This window comes from Sphaeramia orbicularis, chromosome 9 (genome assembly GCF_902148855.1).
Source record: "Sphaeramia orbicularis chromosome 9, fSphaOr1.1, whole genome shotgun sequence".
NCBI lineage: Eukaryota > Metazoa > Chordata > Actinopteri > Kurtiformes > Apogonidae > Sphaeramia > Sphaeramia orbicularis.
Genome location: NC_043965.1, coordinates 31,908,038 through 31,920,777, shown reverse-complemented (window position 1 = coordinate 31,920,777; position 12,740 = coordinate 31,908,038). Strand labels below are relative to the sequence as shown.

General features: G+C 41.4%; 1 protein-coding gene across 3 annotated transcripts in view; it reads left to right on the top strand.

The window, feature by feature from the left end:
- Positions 1 to 12,740, top strand: part of LOC115425702 (tetratricopeptide repeat protein 28) — a 191,506-nt gene that overhangs the window by 108,112 nt on the left and 70,654 nt on the right. For 2 of the 3 annotated variants that reach the window (XM_030143409.1, XM_030143408.1), the window contains exon 2: positions 9,031 to 9,182. Coding sequence is in view for 1 of the 3 variants with exons in the window: in XM_030143410.1 (XP_029999270.1) it covers positions 9,031 to 9,169 (139 nt within the window). In the remaining 2 variants the exon portion in view is untranslated. The remainder of the gene's footprint in view (positions 1 to 9,030; positions 9,183 to 12,740) is intronic. The other variant, XM_030143410.1, reaches the window with a different exon arrangement.

Genomic DNA, 12,740 nt, shown 5'->3' with positions numbered 1-12,740 from the left:
GCGGATACAATTAATGATGCATGGCGATGGCCAAAGAATGCTGAGCGACACTAGCTGTTTAATGAGCTAACACAGAGACTGTGCAGATGTGCTGCAGGACCAGTCAGTGTTATCAGAGCAGACACTGGCCTTTCAGATGGACATTGCCAATTTGCTCTGTTATTGGAGTTGACAGTCATAATCTCATTCTAAAATACGTATAGATACTTGTTAAAATGTACATTGCCAATGTACTTGTTAAATGTTCTGTTTTGTGGTAGTTCTTTCTTTGTGGGTGTGACATGTCTCCCATGATATCACATTGGTCTTCATCTGCCTCTACAGCTTGGATTGACTGACAATTCTCAATAGGAATACAGCCCTGATACCCACTTTCCTCATTAATAATGAAAAGTCCACATTGGCCCACCCATAATCCCCCCCCCCCCAACGTCTTCATTTTCTCTGGGCTTGCACTGTACTAGAGCATGTCATATATATGATAAGTAGAGGAGGCTGTCCTTAAATTGGTGCAGCATGGAGTTCATATTGCATTGTGGCCAAGGGGGAATTAGTGAGTCTATATATAAACCCCCTACGCATGTGTTGTGAATTAAAGTGCATTTATCCGGTAATCGTGGGGGAGATCATTGTGAGCACAAGCATGGCAAAGCAGTGGCATTGCAGCCACATCAGCCCAGTATACTGATGCTGCTGCTGCTGCTGCTGCTGCTGCTGCACTGGGAGAGGGGAAGGAGAAACAGGTCATAGACAATAAAGAGCTCTGATAGCCTGGATGTCAGTAGACATGTACACTACACGAGGAAGGAATAACAAGAGGCATCTCGGTGTCTCCTTCATCCGCTAACCTTTATCTCTCTCTCACCTTTTTCCTGTGTCTCTCCACCTTCATCCTCTTTTAAGTATACGTATGTCTAACCCTTTGGGCTACATCACCATTGTCTTTTCCTTGCCCTCATCTTTCTCCAGTCCTCTCAAACACTCAGCGCCTTATATGTGATTCAGCTTGCCTTTACTCAATCATGTATGACTCCTTACTAGCAGAATCAAAAGCAGTGGGGCTCATGCCATGCTTTTCATTAGAGCTCTCCATAAAGGCGGACTGTAAGGCTTTTGAAGTTTGGCAGGGCAGTTCTGGAGAAGCCACACTGTCAAGAAGCCTTTGCTCCCGACTCGTGTTTGATGAAGCAACTTCCCGCTAAGGCCAGAGCAAACTAATAAGCCCAACACAAGTGCTGACACTGACAAGGAGTTGTGCCTACTGTGTGGCTGTGTGAGGGGGTAATGACTTGGTGGACTTTGTCTCTCTCTGGGATAGTCAAACTCAGCAAGCAATGATAACCATGCCCAAAAACCACCTCAGGCTCAGATATGCCACTGTGCTCAGCCGCATATTTTTCACACCCCAAAAAATGCCAGTTTAGAGCAGCTTTCACTTTCGCACAGCCCTAATTGTTGTGAATGGGATTGCTGAATTTGTACAGCATCAACCTTTTCTCCCACTTGAAATGCAGTATAATGAGCCATAATGGCAGCTGCAGAGTGAAGTTTAGAGTATCAAGCTTTGAAGAGGTGTTGAGAACCATGTCAGCTGGACAGGACTACTCATTCTAATGGCTAATGGACTTTCCAATGTTTAGAACATGTGTCTCTCAGCCAGTGTTTACTAAAAGGAGGGTATTTTTCAGCCATGCTTGAGTTCACTGTCAAAGCCAATTAAGAGAGTAACAATGAAGATGGAGGATGTGGTGCCTCTGGGCCAGGAAAGTACAGCACCTGGGCCAAATAGCCTCCTAGGTCATCAGTGTGGGGGGCTTAACACATTGGGGACACATATGGCCGGGTCTGCTAATTCAATTAGGCATTACCTTAAATAATCTGAACCACAAATATTGTGAAAGTAAGCTGAGGTTTCTGTTTACATAGGTACTTTTCATCATAAGTTGAAATAAATTGGTGTTTTGATAACTGGTAAAAGGAGCACTTAGAAGAATCCAACAGAGACTCCAGTGCTATGCTTTGATAATCCTTACTGGTTGCAAAAATACTCTCTTTGAAAGTTATTATTTTGACTGTCTCTGGACTACTTGTGGTTGAAAGCACTTCTGCAGGCTAGAGTGTGTTCTCTTTTTTGGGTTCACATCTGTCCTTGATTGATTAAACCTCTTTTAAGTAATTAATGCCTACTTTAATTGAGAGTCAGCCCCTGTGGCTCATGCGCAATGCTTAGCCAAAGCACAGCCAAGGATCTAGTAGGGAAGGGTATGGAAATCTGTTTAGCACCCTGACCCTCTCAGCCTCACATCTCAAGACTCTTAAGATGCTAATAAAAATGCAAGAATGCTAGCTGCATTCATGTGACAAATCGGGCTATAAATCATAGTGAAAGAGTGTAACATGTTTTCCTAACATTGGAAATTAAAGTGCTGGGAATGAGCTACAGGCAGATTGCCATTTTATTTGCTGGTTTATCAGTTTCCATTGGTCTGTTTCCTTTGTGAAAACCGTCAGTTACGGTGGACATGCACGTAGAGGAAAGAAAATTGAATTCCCTCTGCCAAACAGAGTATGGTGACAGCATGTCACAGACATCACCTCACAGCTTGCTACTGTTGTGCTGTTTCATCTGTTTGTGATAAATGAGCAATATTAGTTTTCCCTACTGTTTCACTTTGACTGTCACAACGGATGTTCACCACATGACACTTCGCCGATCACAAGCCCTGACCTTCTATATTGAAGGTTCTCTTTGTCTTTTGGTAATTGTTTTTAGAAAGCATTAAACCATCCCCCAGCCAGATGATGTGAAACACGGGGAATACAGAGTGCTCAGCATTGATTCCACATACCTGACTATGACCTTTTCCAATCTAAAGTCCCGCGCTGGCTACCAGTTTGATGTGAGCAGGGTAATCAATGCCTCACAGCTTTGAACGAGTACTACAGTGTCTCTCACACTGGTGTCTCCTCTAGACCACCTGGCTTTTACCTAAGTTTCATTGTTGCCTCTGAATAATGAAACATTTACCCTTTAATTGCCAGCTCCACAAAGAATGATCAGTTTAATTTGCTCTCATTAAAGCCATCTAATCTAATGCGGCTAATAAGGGCTTTGGATGGAACAGCAATCACCAGAGTCTACAATGCCCGGTGGGGGGGAATACATCAATGGATCATAATATTTACGGCGTCTACCTACAATACAGATTGTAAGGTGCCTCAATTTGACTTGCATAAGTACTGAACATGCACCTTTGATGTGCTTATGTTGTTATGTTGGTTAACAAAGTCATTGCAGTCCTCACTAAGACTGCTCTAACAAAGACTCCCCTCCTCAACAGAACAAATATTTTAAAAAGCATTGTATATTGACTAGCTGAATTAATGCCAAATCTTTGATAGAAGACAAGTCTATTGCTTTTTTCATGGGGACTGCACAGATCACCTCACTGAAAAACAATTGATCGATGGAGGTCAGGTGGTGTTTGCTGGTATATGGTTTGGTTTTATTAGATTGGGGTGATGTGAATAGACAGGCAGCTGTGTCATGATTCTATTACTGGGACCCTGGGGCCAAAGGTTTATGTTTGGCCTGAGGCCAAAGGGTGTAATACCCCAATATCACCCTATGAGGAGTGACCTCAGACTGATTCACTCCTGGGGGAAGAGATCTGTACCTGCAGGGAGAAACAGGAAGATGGATACAAACTCCTAGATTTGGCTGCAGAAATAGATTTAATTAAGTACAGGCACCATTGAGCTGTTCTGTGGCTTTCAGCCTGTCAAGTTGAGGGGCAGAGGGCCCAAAGCAGCAATCATTCCATTTTGCTTTTTCTTTAGCTGTTCTTCCAGCTAATTTGTCATGGCCGCCAGTTATCCCTGATATTAAAATTAAGCAGTTGACATTTTGTGTACCCTTGTGAATCAACTGTGTCACCTTCAAAGTGGAAGGCGCCAGAGATGTGCAAGGGGTGGTGGAGGAGGCATATCTGAACCCTGGTCAAGCACCATGACATTTCTGGGTTCACATTGTAACACCAGCAACAACACAGATCTTAAGGAGCCAAGATACAAGAAAGAAGAGGCAACAATCTCTTTGTTCCTGTGACACCGCAAGTGTTAATTACTGCACCATGTCCTGGGTGGGAAAACTGCTTTCAAGTCGTACATATTTGTCGGTGAGAGATGGGTGGTTTTTTGAGGCAGTTATTGATGTATCTTTCAGCAGTTTGTGTTAGTGTAGCAGTATGTGTGTGTGCTGTGTATTTGCAGCCTGCTGTCCCTATTTGATGGTCTGATTTGGGTTCCATTATGGAGCTAGTGGGGGTTTTGTTCAGAGTCGTCACACTGGCACCAACTGCTCTGCGGGTGATCAAAAGCCATCTGCAGCAGGCGTATCCTAAAACACACTACAGCAGTGGAGGGTGTGCACAGTCTAAACAGAGGCATGTGCAGGATCTATTGATTTCCACATTTGAGAGCATCTCTATTATTGCTGATCACCGATCGGCACAACACGCCGACACATCCTCGGCTACTGGAGCACAGCTGGAGGAAAGCTGTTCAATGACAGGTTGCCTACATTGTGGGTGAGGAGTTATAATGTGTTTAGACATCACTGTGGTTTAGAATTTTACAACTCTGAATGTGTGGCAGAAAACAGCTTCAACTGTCTGTAAATAACCTGACTGCTTGGGCGGTTCCTAGCTCCGGTGCCCTTGATACAGAGCTTTTACAAATTACCTTGGCAGATTGACTTCCTGCGGAAAATGACAGATTCAGGATAGGGTAACTAACAGACTTGGCAGTCCTTTGTACAGCATTTTGTCTCAGACAACACAAAGTATATTTACAGTGCAACCTGGAAAAATTCCGATTCAGAAATTCAGATGTAGGACACAGATAGGTGTTGAAACCAAGCCAAAATCTTTTGACCATATAAGGATGGTGTGTTTCATCGTATCTAAAAGGATAAGGCAGTAAGTTTCAGGACTTCTTTATTCAAATAATGGCTATCCCCTTTTACAGTCTCTGAAGAGGATTTTCCAGAGGCTACAGTAAATGTGCTCTGAGCGGCCAGAGTTCATGCACATGTGCAGTGGTCTCTGCTGTCGTTGAAGACTGTAAAAAAGTGATGGTTATTGTTAGACTTTGAAGATGTTTAAAAAAGAAAACACATGTGCACTCTGTTTTGTGAGAAAGAAACATGTCACCCGGTGCAACAGCGAGACTCAGTCGTGTGTTTCTAATAGTTTTCAGACAGTGGAATTCTGTGGTGTAGATGAATAAGTTAACATCAGGTCTTGGAATAAGCAGACAATACTGTTGGAAAGGATAATTTCACTGTGAGTGCCAGTCTGTCACTAGGATAGAGGTATAGAAATTTACCTCATCCTTCAATCCAGTCAGTTGTATCACAGAGAACCGTGACTATATATTTCTACCTTACCATAGTGCCTAAATCATGGTAACGTTTTTGATGTTCTCTGTTCTTTCTTGTGATATAAACAACAGATAGTTCTTTGCTCCTTAAAATCCTCCTTTGGAATAGGTAGGCTGAATTCTTGAACAAGGATGAGAAGTGCGCACATGGAGGCGAAGCAGTAATCCTATAATAGAAAAAGAACCCGTAACAGCTGGTCTTCACCAAACCCCCAGTCTTTGTTTGTCAACTTTCTGTTCATCAGCTCTCACTCCGAGCCTTGATGTGAACAACACAACTGTCACCGCCAGAAATTCACTTTCCTGTGAGTGTCTGAATAGAAAAACTGAAGAAGATAGCATATGCGTCTGTGGTGCGCATGAAGTTGTACGTGCACAGAGAATGTTGGTTCCCTAAAGTGTGTGGCCTATTGTACCAGAGCGAATAAGTTTTTTGCATCATTTCCTTCTTCCTCCTAAGCATAAAAACATGAATATTTAAAACTACATCAAACAGCATTCATGAAATATTAAATGTTCGAGAAACGAAGAAAGCTTTTATCCTCTCTCTTATTCGTATGTGTATTCTAGACTCCCTCTCTCTCTCTCCTCGCTCTCTCTCTGTTTCACGCACACACATAACACACCTTGTGCACACATGCGCATTAATACTCACAGAATTTACCCACGGGTAAGAACGACAAACCTTCCCACTCGATCCACTCTTCTGTGGTATCAGCACATTACTGCATTAAATAGAGGAGGTAAAGATGCAGGACGGTTCAATAATTTACCCCGCATTTAATTTCAGGCAAAACTCATTATAAGAAGGTTTGGTTTATGGATGTCATAGTGTACAGGATGCCTACAGATGTGTCCACATTTCAGCAGGGCCTCTGTTCTTTAAGAAATTTGCCTTCAGCAGTCAGTCTGCAACATGCATCCTGTTATGGTAGATATGTTTTTGGCAGAAAGAGTTAAGCAATGGGTTGTTGTTTATGTAATGCTGTTTGTTGACAGGGCAATGTTAATGTGTGGAGTCTTCTCTTTCGTAATGTCCCCCCTCTTTTTCGTTTTTTTCCCTCTACAGTACCTCACTTTATCTCTCTCACTCTCTTTCTGTTTTGGCTAAGAGCTGAAGGCTGTGCTAATCACTGTAGCAGCAGCTCTAAGCAGATGCTGCTGTCTTTTTAGAAAAAATCCTGTTAAGTGTGAATTAAAGAAAATGTGTAGGGGTAAAATGTTGCTCTGCCCTCTCCCATAATGCGTCATGCCAGTAGCATCCCTGTTGGTGCTGCTTCTGGATGCTGTTTTGTTGTGCACCATTTTCTACATCGCCCTGCTATCAGTTTCAGTTTATCTTGAGCCTCTGATTAGTATCAATGTCAGTATTGTCCTGAATTAGTATTCAGCTACTGTAATGTAAATGTAATATGAACCCTCTGTTTTATTGGCACCACTGGGTGAATTGACTTGTTGGATTATGCAGAGGCTGAGGTTATACTGTATGTGTGTATCCTTGTGCAGCCACATGATGTGTTGTGAAAGCAGTTGGAGATTAATGGAAGAAAAAAAAACGTAAAGGCTCTACAGCACATTGATTCTGTCATTTTTGCCCATGGCTTTTTTCATTTATGCATTTATTCTCGTGCTTATGTTTGCAGTATTGTAATGCACTCTCCAAAGAGTCTGTCTTTCAACTGCATGTAGGGCAGGGTCTGGTAAAATAAAGAGATTAAAGTCAATGCCAATTTTTGGAGGGAAGCAAGGCTTATTTTATTCATCTTTTTTCTTGTCCTCTTTTCTCTGGTCGTCTCAGTCAGGGCATGGTGCTTTAAACAGAATGAAAGAAAGATCTCTGGGAGAGCAGTCATATTGTAGGCTAAATCTAATCAAGGGGAGAAGTGCTTTTAAATGTCTTTTGTTCCCCTGGGCAAAACGTTTGTGGGCCTCTTAGCTCTTGCCGGCGCGTCCTGCCCAAACTCTACCGCCACTAGATGCAATTAATATTGAGCGGATACCCTGGCCTGCACTCCTCTCATATAATAACAGTGTTAGAACAAAGGTTAATGCTTTGAATCTAATCTCTGTCCTCGTCATCTTCGATGGAGTTGCGATGCAAGCAAAGGGAGGTAGAAATGTTAAACGGGGCATCAGGGCTAGAGAGAGATTGGTAGTCTGTGGGGGGCTTGGAAGGAAGCAAAATTAATTACTGGTCTCTATAAATTTCATGTCATGTCTCATTTTCTTTAATCCTCCCCGCCTTCCTCACTTCATAGTGGTTCTAACAGAGAAGCTTGGGAAGACTAATGAAAAGGCCACATGGATGCTAATAACAAATTAGCCCTCGCGTCACTTGTGTAAGCTGCAGAGTGACTGTGTACTCCAAAGGCAGTGGACTGAACAGCGACCTGGACTGTTGGATGATTAGAACTCTTTTAACATGGAAAGCTGGACAGGTTTTATCGCTTTGGTGCTTCACACTTTTCTTATTCTGCTTGATTCAGTTTGCCTTGCATTTATAATTGTGTAACACGTGGGCATTAGGGCCCAGATATTATTATGACTATCCTAAAAGAAGCCGTTTGCTGGCTCTCATTGGGGAATTAGTGGCTTGGATAGGGAATAATTAGCTGGATCTGATTCCATCTTTTTTTGCTGTTGTTAAACTGGACCAGAGTCAGGTTTAACATTTCACAAGGATTAAAGCCCGATCAGGCCTGAGACACAAACGTACTGAGTCACAAACTTGCCTGGATAAAACATTTTTTTCTCTGATGAGTCCAAACAGACATGTTGAAGAAAAACACACTTATTGATGGGGCTTTGGATCGCATAGACAGCGTCTGTTTTAGTTTTCAGTCTGCAGAATGTTCCAAAACATTTGAGACTCTCATAGAAAGCTACAATATGTCACCAGTCAAATGCAGTTTAAGTCTCTGTGGTACTGAATTATTAGTTGCTACAATGTGGATTTTTTTTTCAGCTCTATGTTAAAGGACTGACTTCCAATGCTTTTAATTTTTAATGTAGTTCAAGCGATTCTCACATATTCACAACATGACACAAGTACATATATGAATGTAAAAAATATGGCAAAAACAGGCTCTGGCCAATTGGGTTGTTATTGTACAACTGTGTTCTGACAGAGAGAATGTACCAACTTAAGTATTTATGGGATTTACAGACTGACTCCAGAAAGTAGCTCTTTCTCATTTTGCCTTTTTTTCTCTCTTTACTTTCTTTTTCCAACACAGCCAAAGAGAAATCCCACTGCTCTACTTGTGTGCAGTTCACTCCCACAGCAAACTAAAGAAAAAATAACCACTGAATACAAAAACAATAGTTGCTCCTGAGAAGGCAGGCAGCCAGAGTGTAACATGTGCATTTATGTAAACTTATAATCCAATTAACAAGTACAAAAACCCAGTGATCACTCTATTATGGGAATACAAAAGAGAGAGGTGCCTGTTCTGAAAACTGCTCATGTGGAAAAAACTGCAAATGGTGTGAAATGAGTGTGTCGGTAATGTGTTTGTATAAAGCCCCATGCGTGGCACTACACTGAAACCTGATGGACTGTGGTCTGTTACGTCTCTCCCTCTACAGGCATACTTCCGACAGGGTGTTTGCCCTTCAGTACCTTGTCGCCAATGGCCGGACGCACTGGCCGCCTTCGCCTCGGGGCTCGCTCAAGACCCCAAGAGCCTACAGCTACTGGTGGGCATGGTAGAAGCCGCCATGAAGTCCACCATTACGAGGTAAAAGGCTAAGTACATGGATATGTATATCAGTGTGTTGACAGCATGTTCATGTGTGTGGTTGTCACTGTCTGCTCTGCCATCTCTGATGTTTTGTCCTACAGATGCCTAAAAACTAGGGTGGGCGATATGGCAAAAATATCATATCACAATTTTTAAAAATAAAATCACAATCTCAATTTTATCACAATTCTTAACATTAATCTTCGAGACTATTTGCCAGTTTCTGACAATGCAACCAAACAATTTCCCTATGTAAACATGGCCCTAAACAAAAAAATAAAACAGACAATTAGCCCAAACAACCAGATCATTTTTTTTATTTAAATAGTTTGTTCAATTTTGTCAACATGTGCCAAGAACATAAACATACTAAAATGTAAACAAGAACACTCTGATTAAGTGCACTCTTGTAACATAAAAACTAAACTGCACTTGGTTTTTGAGGTAGCTTTCAATAAACATGAAAAGTAAAAAAAACAAAAAAAAAAACAATACAGAACAAAATATCAATGAGGAAAGGCCCATTCCAAATAATACTCCAGCCTTCCAGAACAGGTGGCTGGAAATTTTGCAAATTATTGTTGTTTGCGCTTTGTCGTTTGGTTGAAGTGGAGTTCTCCTTAAGAATCAGCTTACCCGTTTCACTGTCAGCCATGACTCCCACTACACAATGTTTGTGAAATCCACGTGATGTGGACGTGAACTGATGTGATGCGTCTGTGCATCAGCATATAACTACATCCATAGCCGCTGAATACTCTATGGCGCTGACTACATCATATTATAGACGATTCCACGATCTCTCTGCTTTGTCGGATCGTCGATTTGTTCAAATCCTTCACGATCTAATATCATCATATCGTACAGCTCTACTAAAAGCCCATCTCTGAGGTAATCCTCACACTCTGTCAGTCAATAAGCGGGTTGGGGTGACTTTACCTGTCAGTTTTGTACTGCTTCAGCAGTCAGGCCTTCTCTCTATCTGTCCATCTTTCTATCTTTGTGGCTGACTGTTGGTGTCAAGTACTTACTCTGGACTTGGAGGCCTGATGCCCGCAGCTTCAGCATATCTTATTGTCAGTTGTGCTGATCACGCACACAGATAGCCTGTTATCTTAATGAGCATCCAACACTAATGCCATTGTCTGTCTGCCCCGTGTAAGGGTTTTTTCCTAAAGCAGAGTGGATTTATAAGTAGCATATTCAAGCCAAGATTGCCTCTAAAACTTGTCCTTTCTGTTATGCATTATAATCTTTTATACAAGCCAAGTGCAATGACCTGATTGCCCATGAGTAATCAGTGTGGTCCAGCCTAATGAGCCTCAAAACAAATCTGGAAACAGTTTTACATAAGATGACCTCTACCGCGGGGTTGGATATGCTACAGATCTGGATGGTACTGCCTGCCAACATAGACTGAGTCATCCTGCTGTCTTGCAGTGTCATCACCGTCTTTTAAAAACTCTGCTGAAAACTGTGCCTCTGAATAAGTGTGGCTCTGTTTTATAATCCAAAATTTACTGAAGTGTACAATGAGATCAGCGGCTGTGAATGGCTTTGTTCACTGAGGAATCAGTTTTTCTTTTGATTGAATACAGCACTCCTCTGGATATTCGTGTGCAAATGCAAGAGAAAAAAAAAATTGAAAAGGAGAATAAGGAATGCAGAGCCCATCTGAGAGTTTATTGCATATATAAGCCTGTCACTGGAACCAAAACAAGAAAAGGGTTTGGGCATGAGCCCAGACCTGAGCATCATGTACCAGAATGGTTCCTCTCAGTAGGGTAAGACCAACATTTAGCCCAAGCCATTTAATCTCCTAATTGTTTACCCTATTTCCCACAGTGCCAGGCAACCAGCAGAGGACCTAATCCAAGGTGTGTTGAGGAGAGGTAGCTAGGTCAAAGGATTAAGAGCAATGATCCTCTCAGAGGGGCTTCCTGGCACAGGGGGACGATAATCAATGTTACGCCTGCAACAGGAAGGATAATCAGTGTTACTCAGCCAAAGTCCCCTGATAAGTGAAAGGTAGGCGGGTGCTGTTTTCTCTCCTTCAAGGCAGAAGAGGACCACGTTTTTGCCAGCCTCGTTGAACAGCCACTGAGCATGCGTCTCCCCTCCCAGAGATTGCAGCATGTTGATTACCTCACACACCAACTGTAGTGGAGTTAAGTGTTGCCAGTGCTTTAAGGAATTCTCAATGCCTTAACGAAGCTGAACTACAAATATAGACGTACAACTTGAGAAACTGGAGCTGTTCATGTTTCTATGCCTTTGGGTTATTACAATTGGGTTTTCAATCGCCTGTTTTGGTTTGTAGGATAATGGTAATCACACTAAAGGTGTAATCTTGTCGTAAGCACTCTTGTACTGCTAAAGCCACCCCTTGTAAACACTTCCCGTCTGTACATACACGTAATGTTGTTGTGATATTGTAAAGAAAGAGCTGAATGTATCTAGCTGTGATTTCAGCCTGCACTTATCTGAGTCATTTATTTTACACACAGTGTGATGTTTTCCTTCATCCCAAAGCACCTTGATGTTTATTTCTTGCCACCAAACACCGTGTGACATCCATACTAAAATAGTCGCATAAATAAATTAAAATACAGTAAAGAAAGACAAATAATGAACCAGAGAGCAGAATTTTGCCAAGTATGTCTTTAAGGACACAGTATGTGAATTCATCAAAGCTGGCTTTGATCATGTAGGAACTATAATATGTAAAATTTTCCACTTCCTTCTGTGACATGAACAAGTCAACCCACTCTCTCAAACACAACTCCCACACCTTCTCAAAGATTCTTCTCATAATTCCAGAGTTAAGCAGCTGTTGTGCTCCCATGTGACTCATACTACATTTCCCACAACAAAGGGCTCTTGAATAAGTGTAGACAATCTGATGTCCTCTTCACTCCATCCGCCTTTTTCTACTTCATTGAGTACCTTTGTGCACTACAATATGAATATGCTTTTTTTAAACATGTACTTATTTAGATTTTCTTATATTAACCAAGAGAACAGGTTACAAACAAACAAGGCACAGAAAGAGTATATATGTATATAAAAATAGAAAATACACACACACACACACAAAATCCCAACTAATAATATTACAGAAAAAAAACACAAGCAGATAAATGAGAAAATAAATACATTGTGTCATCCATCCAAACATCAACAGATATGTTATTATTCTCGAGAAAATTGTGGGAAATGGTCCATATTTCCCAAAAACTTGTTAAATCTGTTCTTTGTTGCATAACCTCTTATCTTTTCAAAAGCAAGTACTGGGGGTGTCAGATTTCCATGATCTAGCTATATACTACGGTGGCCCAGAGGTGCAACAGGCCAAAAAATTATCCACTAGACGAAAAAAATTATCTACTACAAGAAAAAAAAAAAGAGAACAGCCTAAAAAAATTATCCACTAGATGAAAAAAATTATCTACTACAAGAAAAAAAAAGAGAACAGCCCAAAAAAATTATCCAGTATAAGAAAAAAAAAAGAGAACAGCCTAAAAAAATTATCCACTAGATGAAAAAAATTATCTA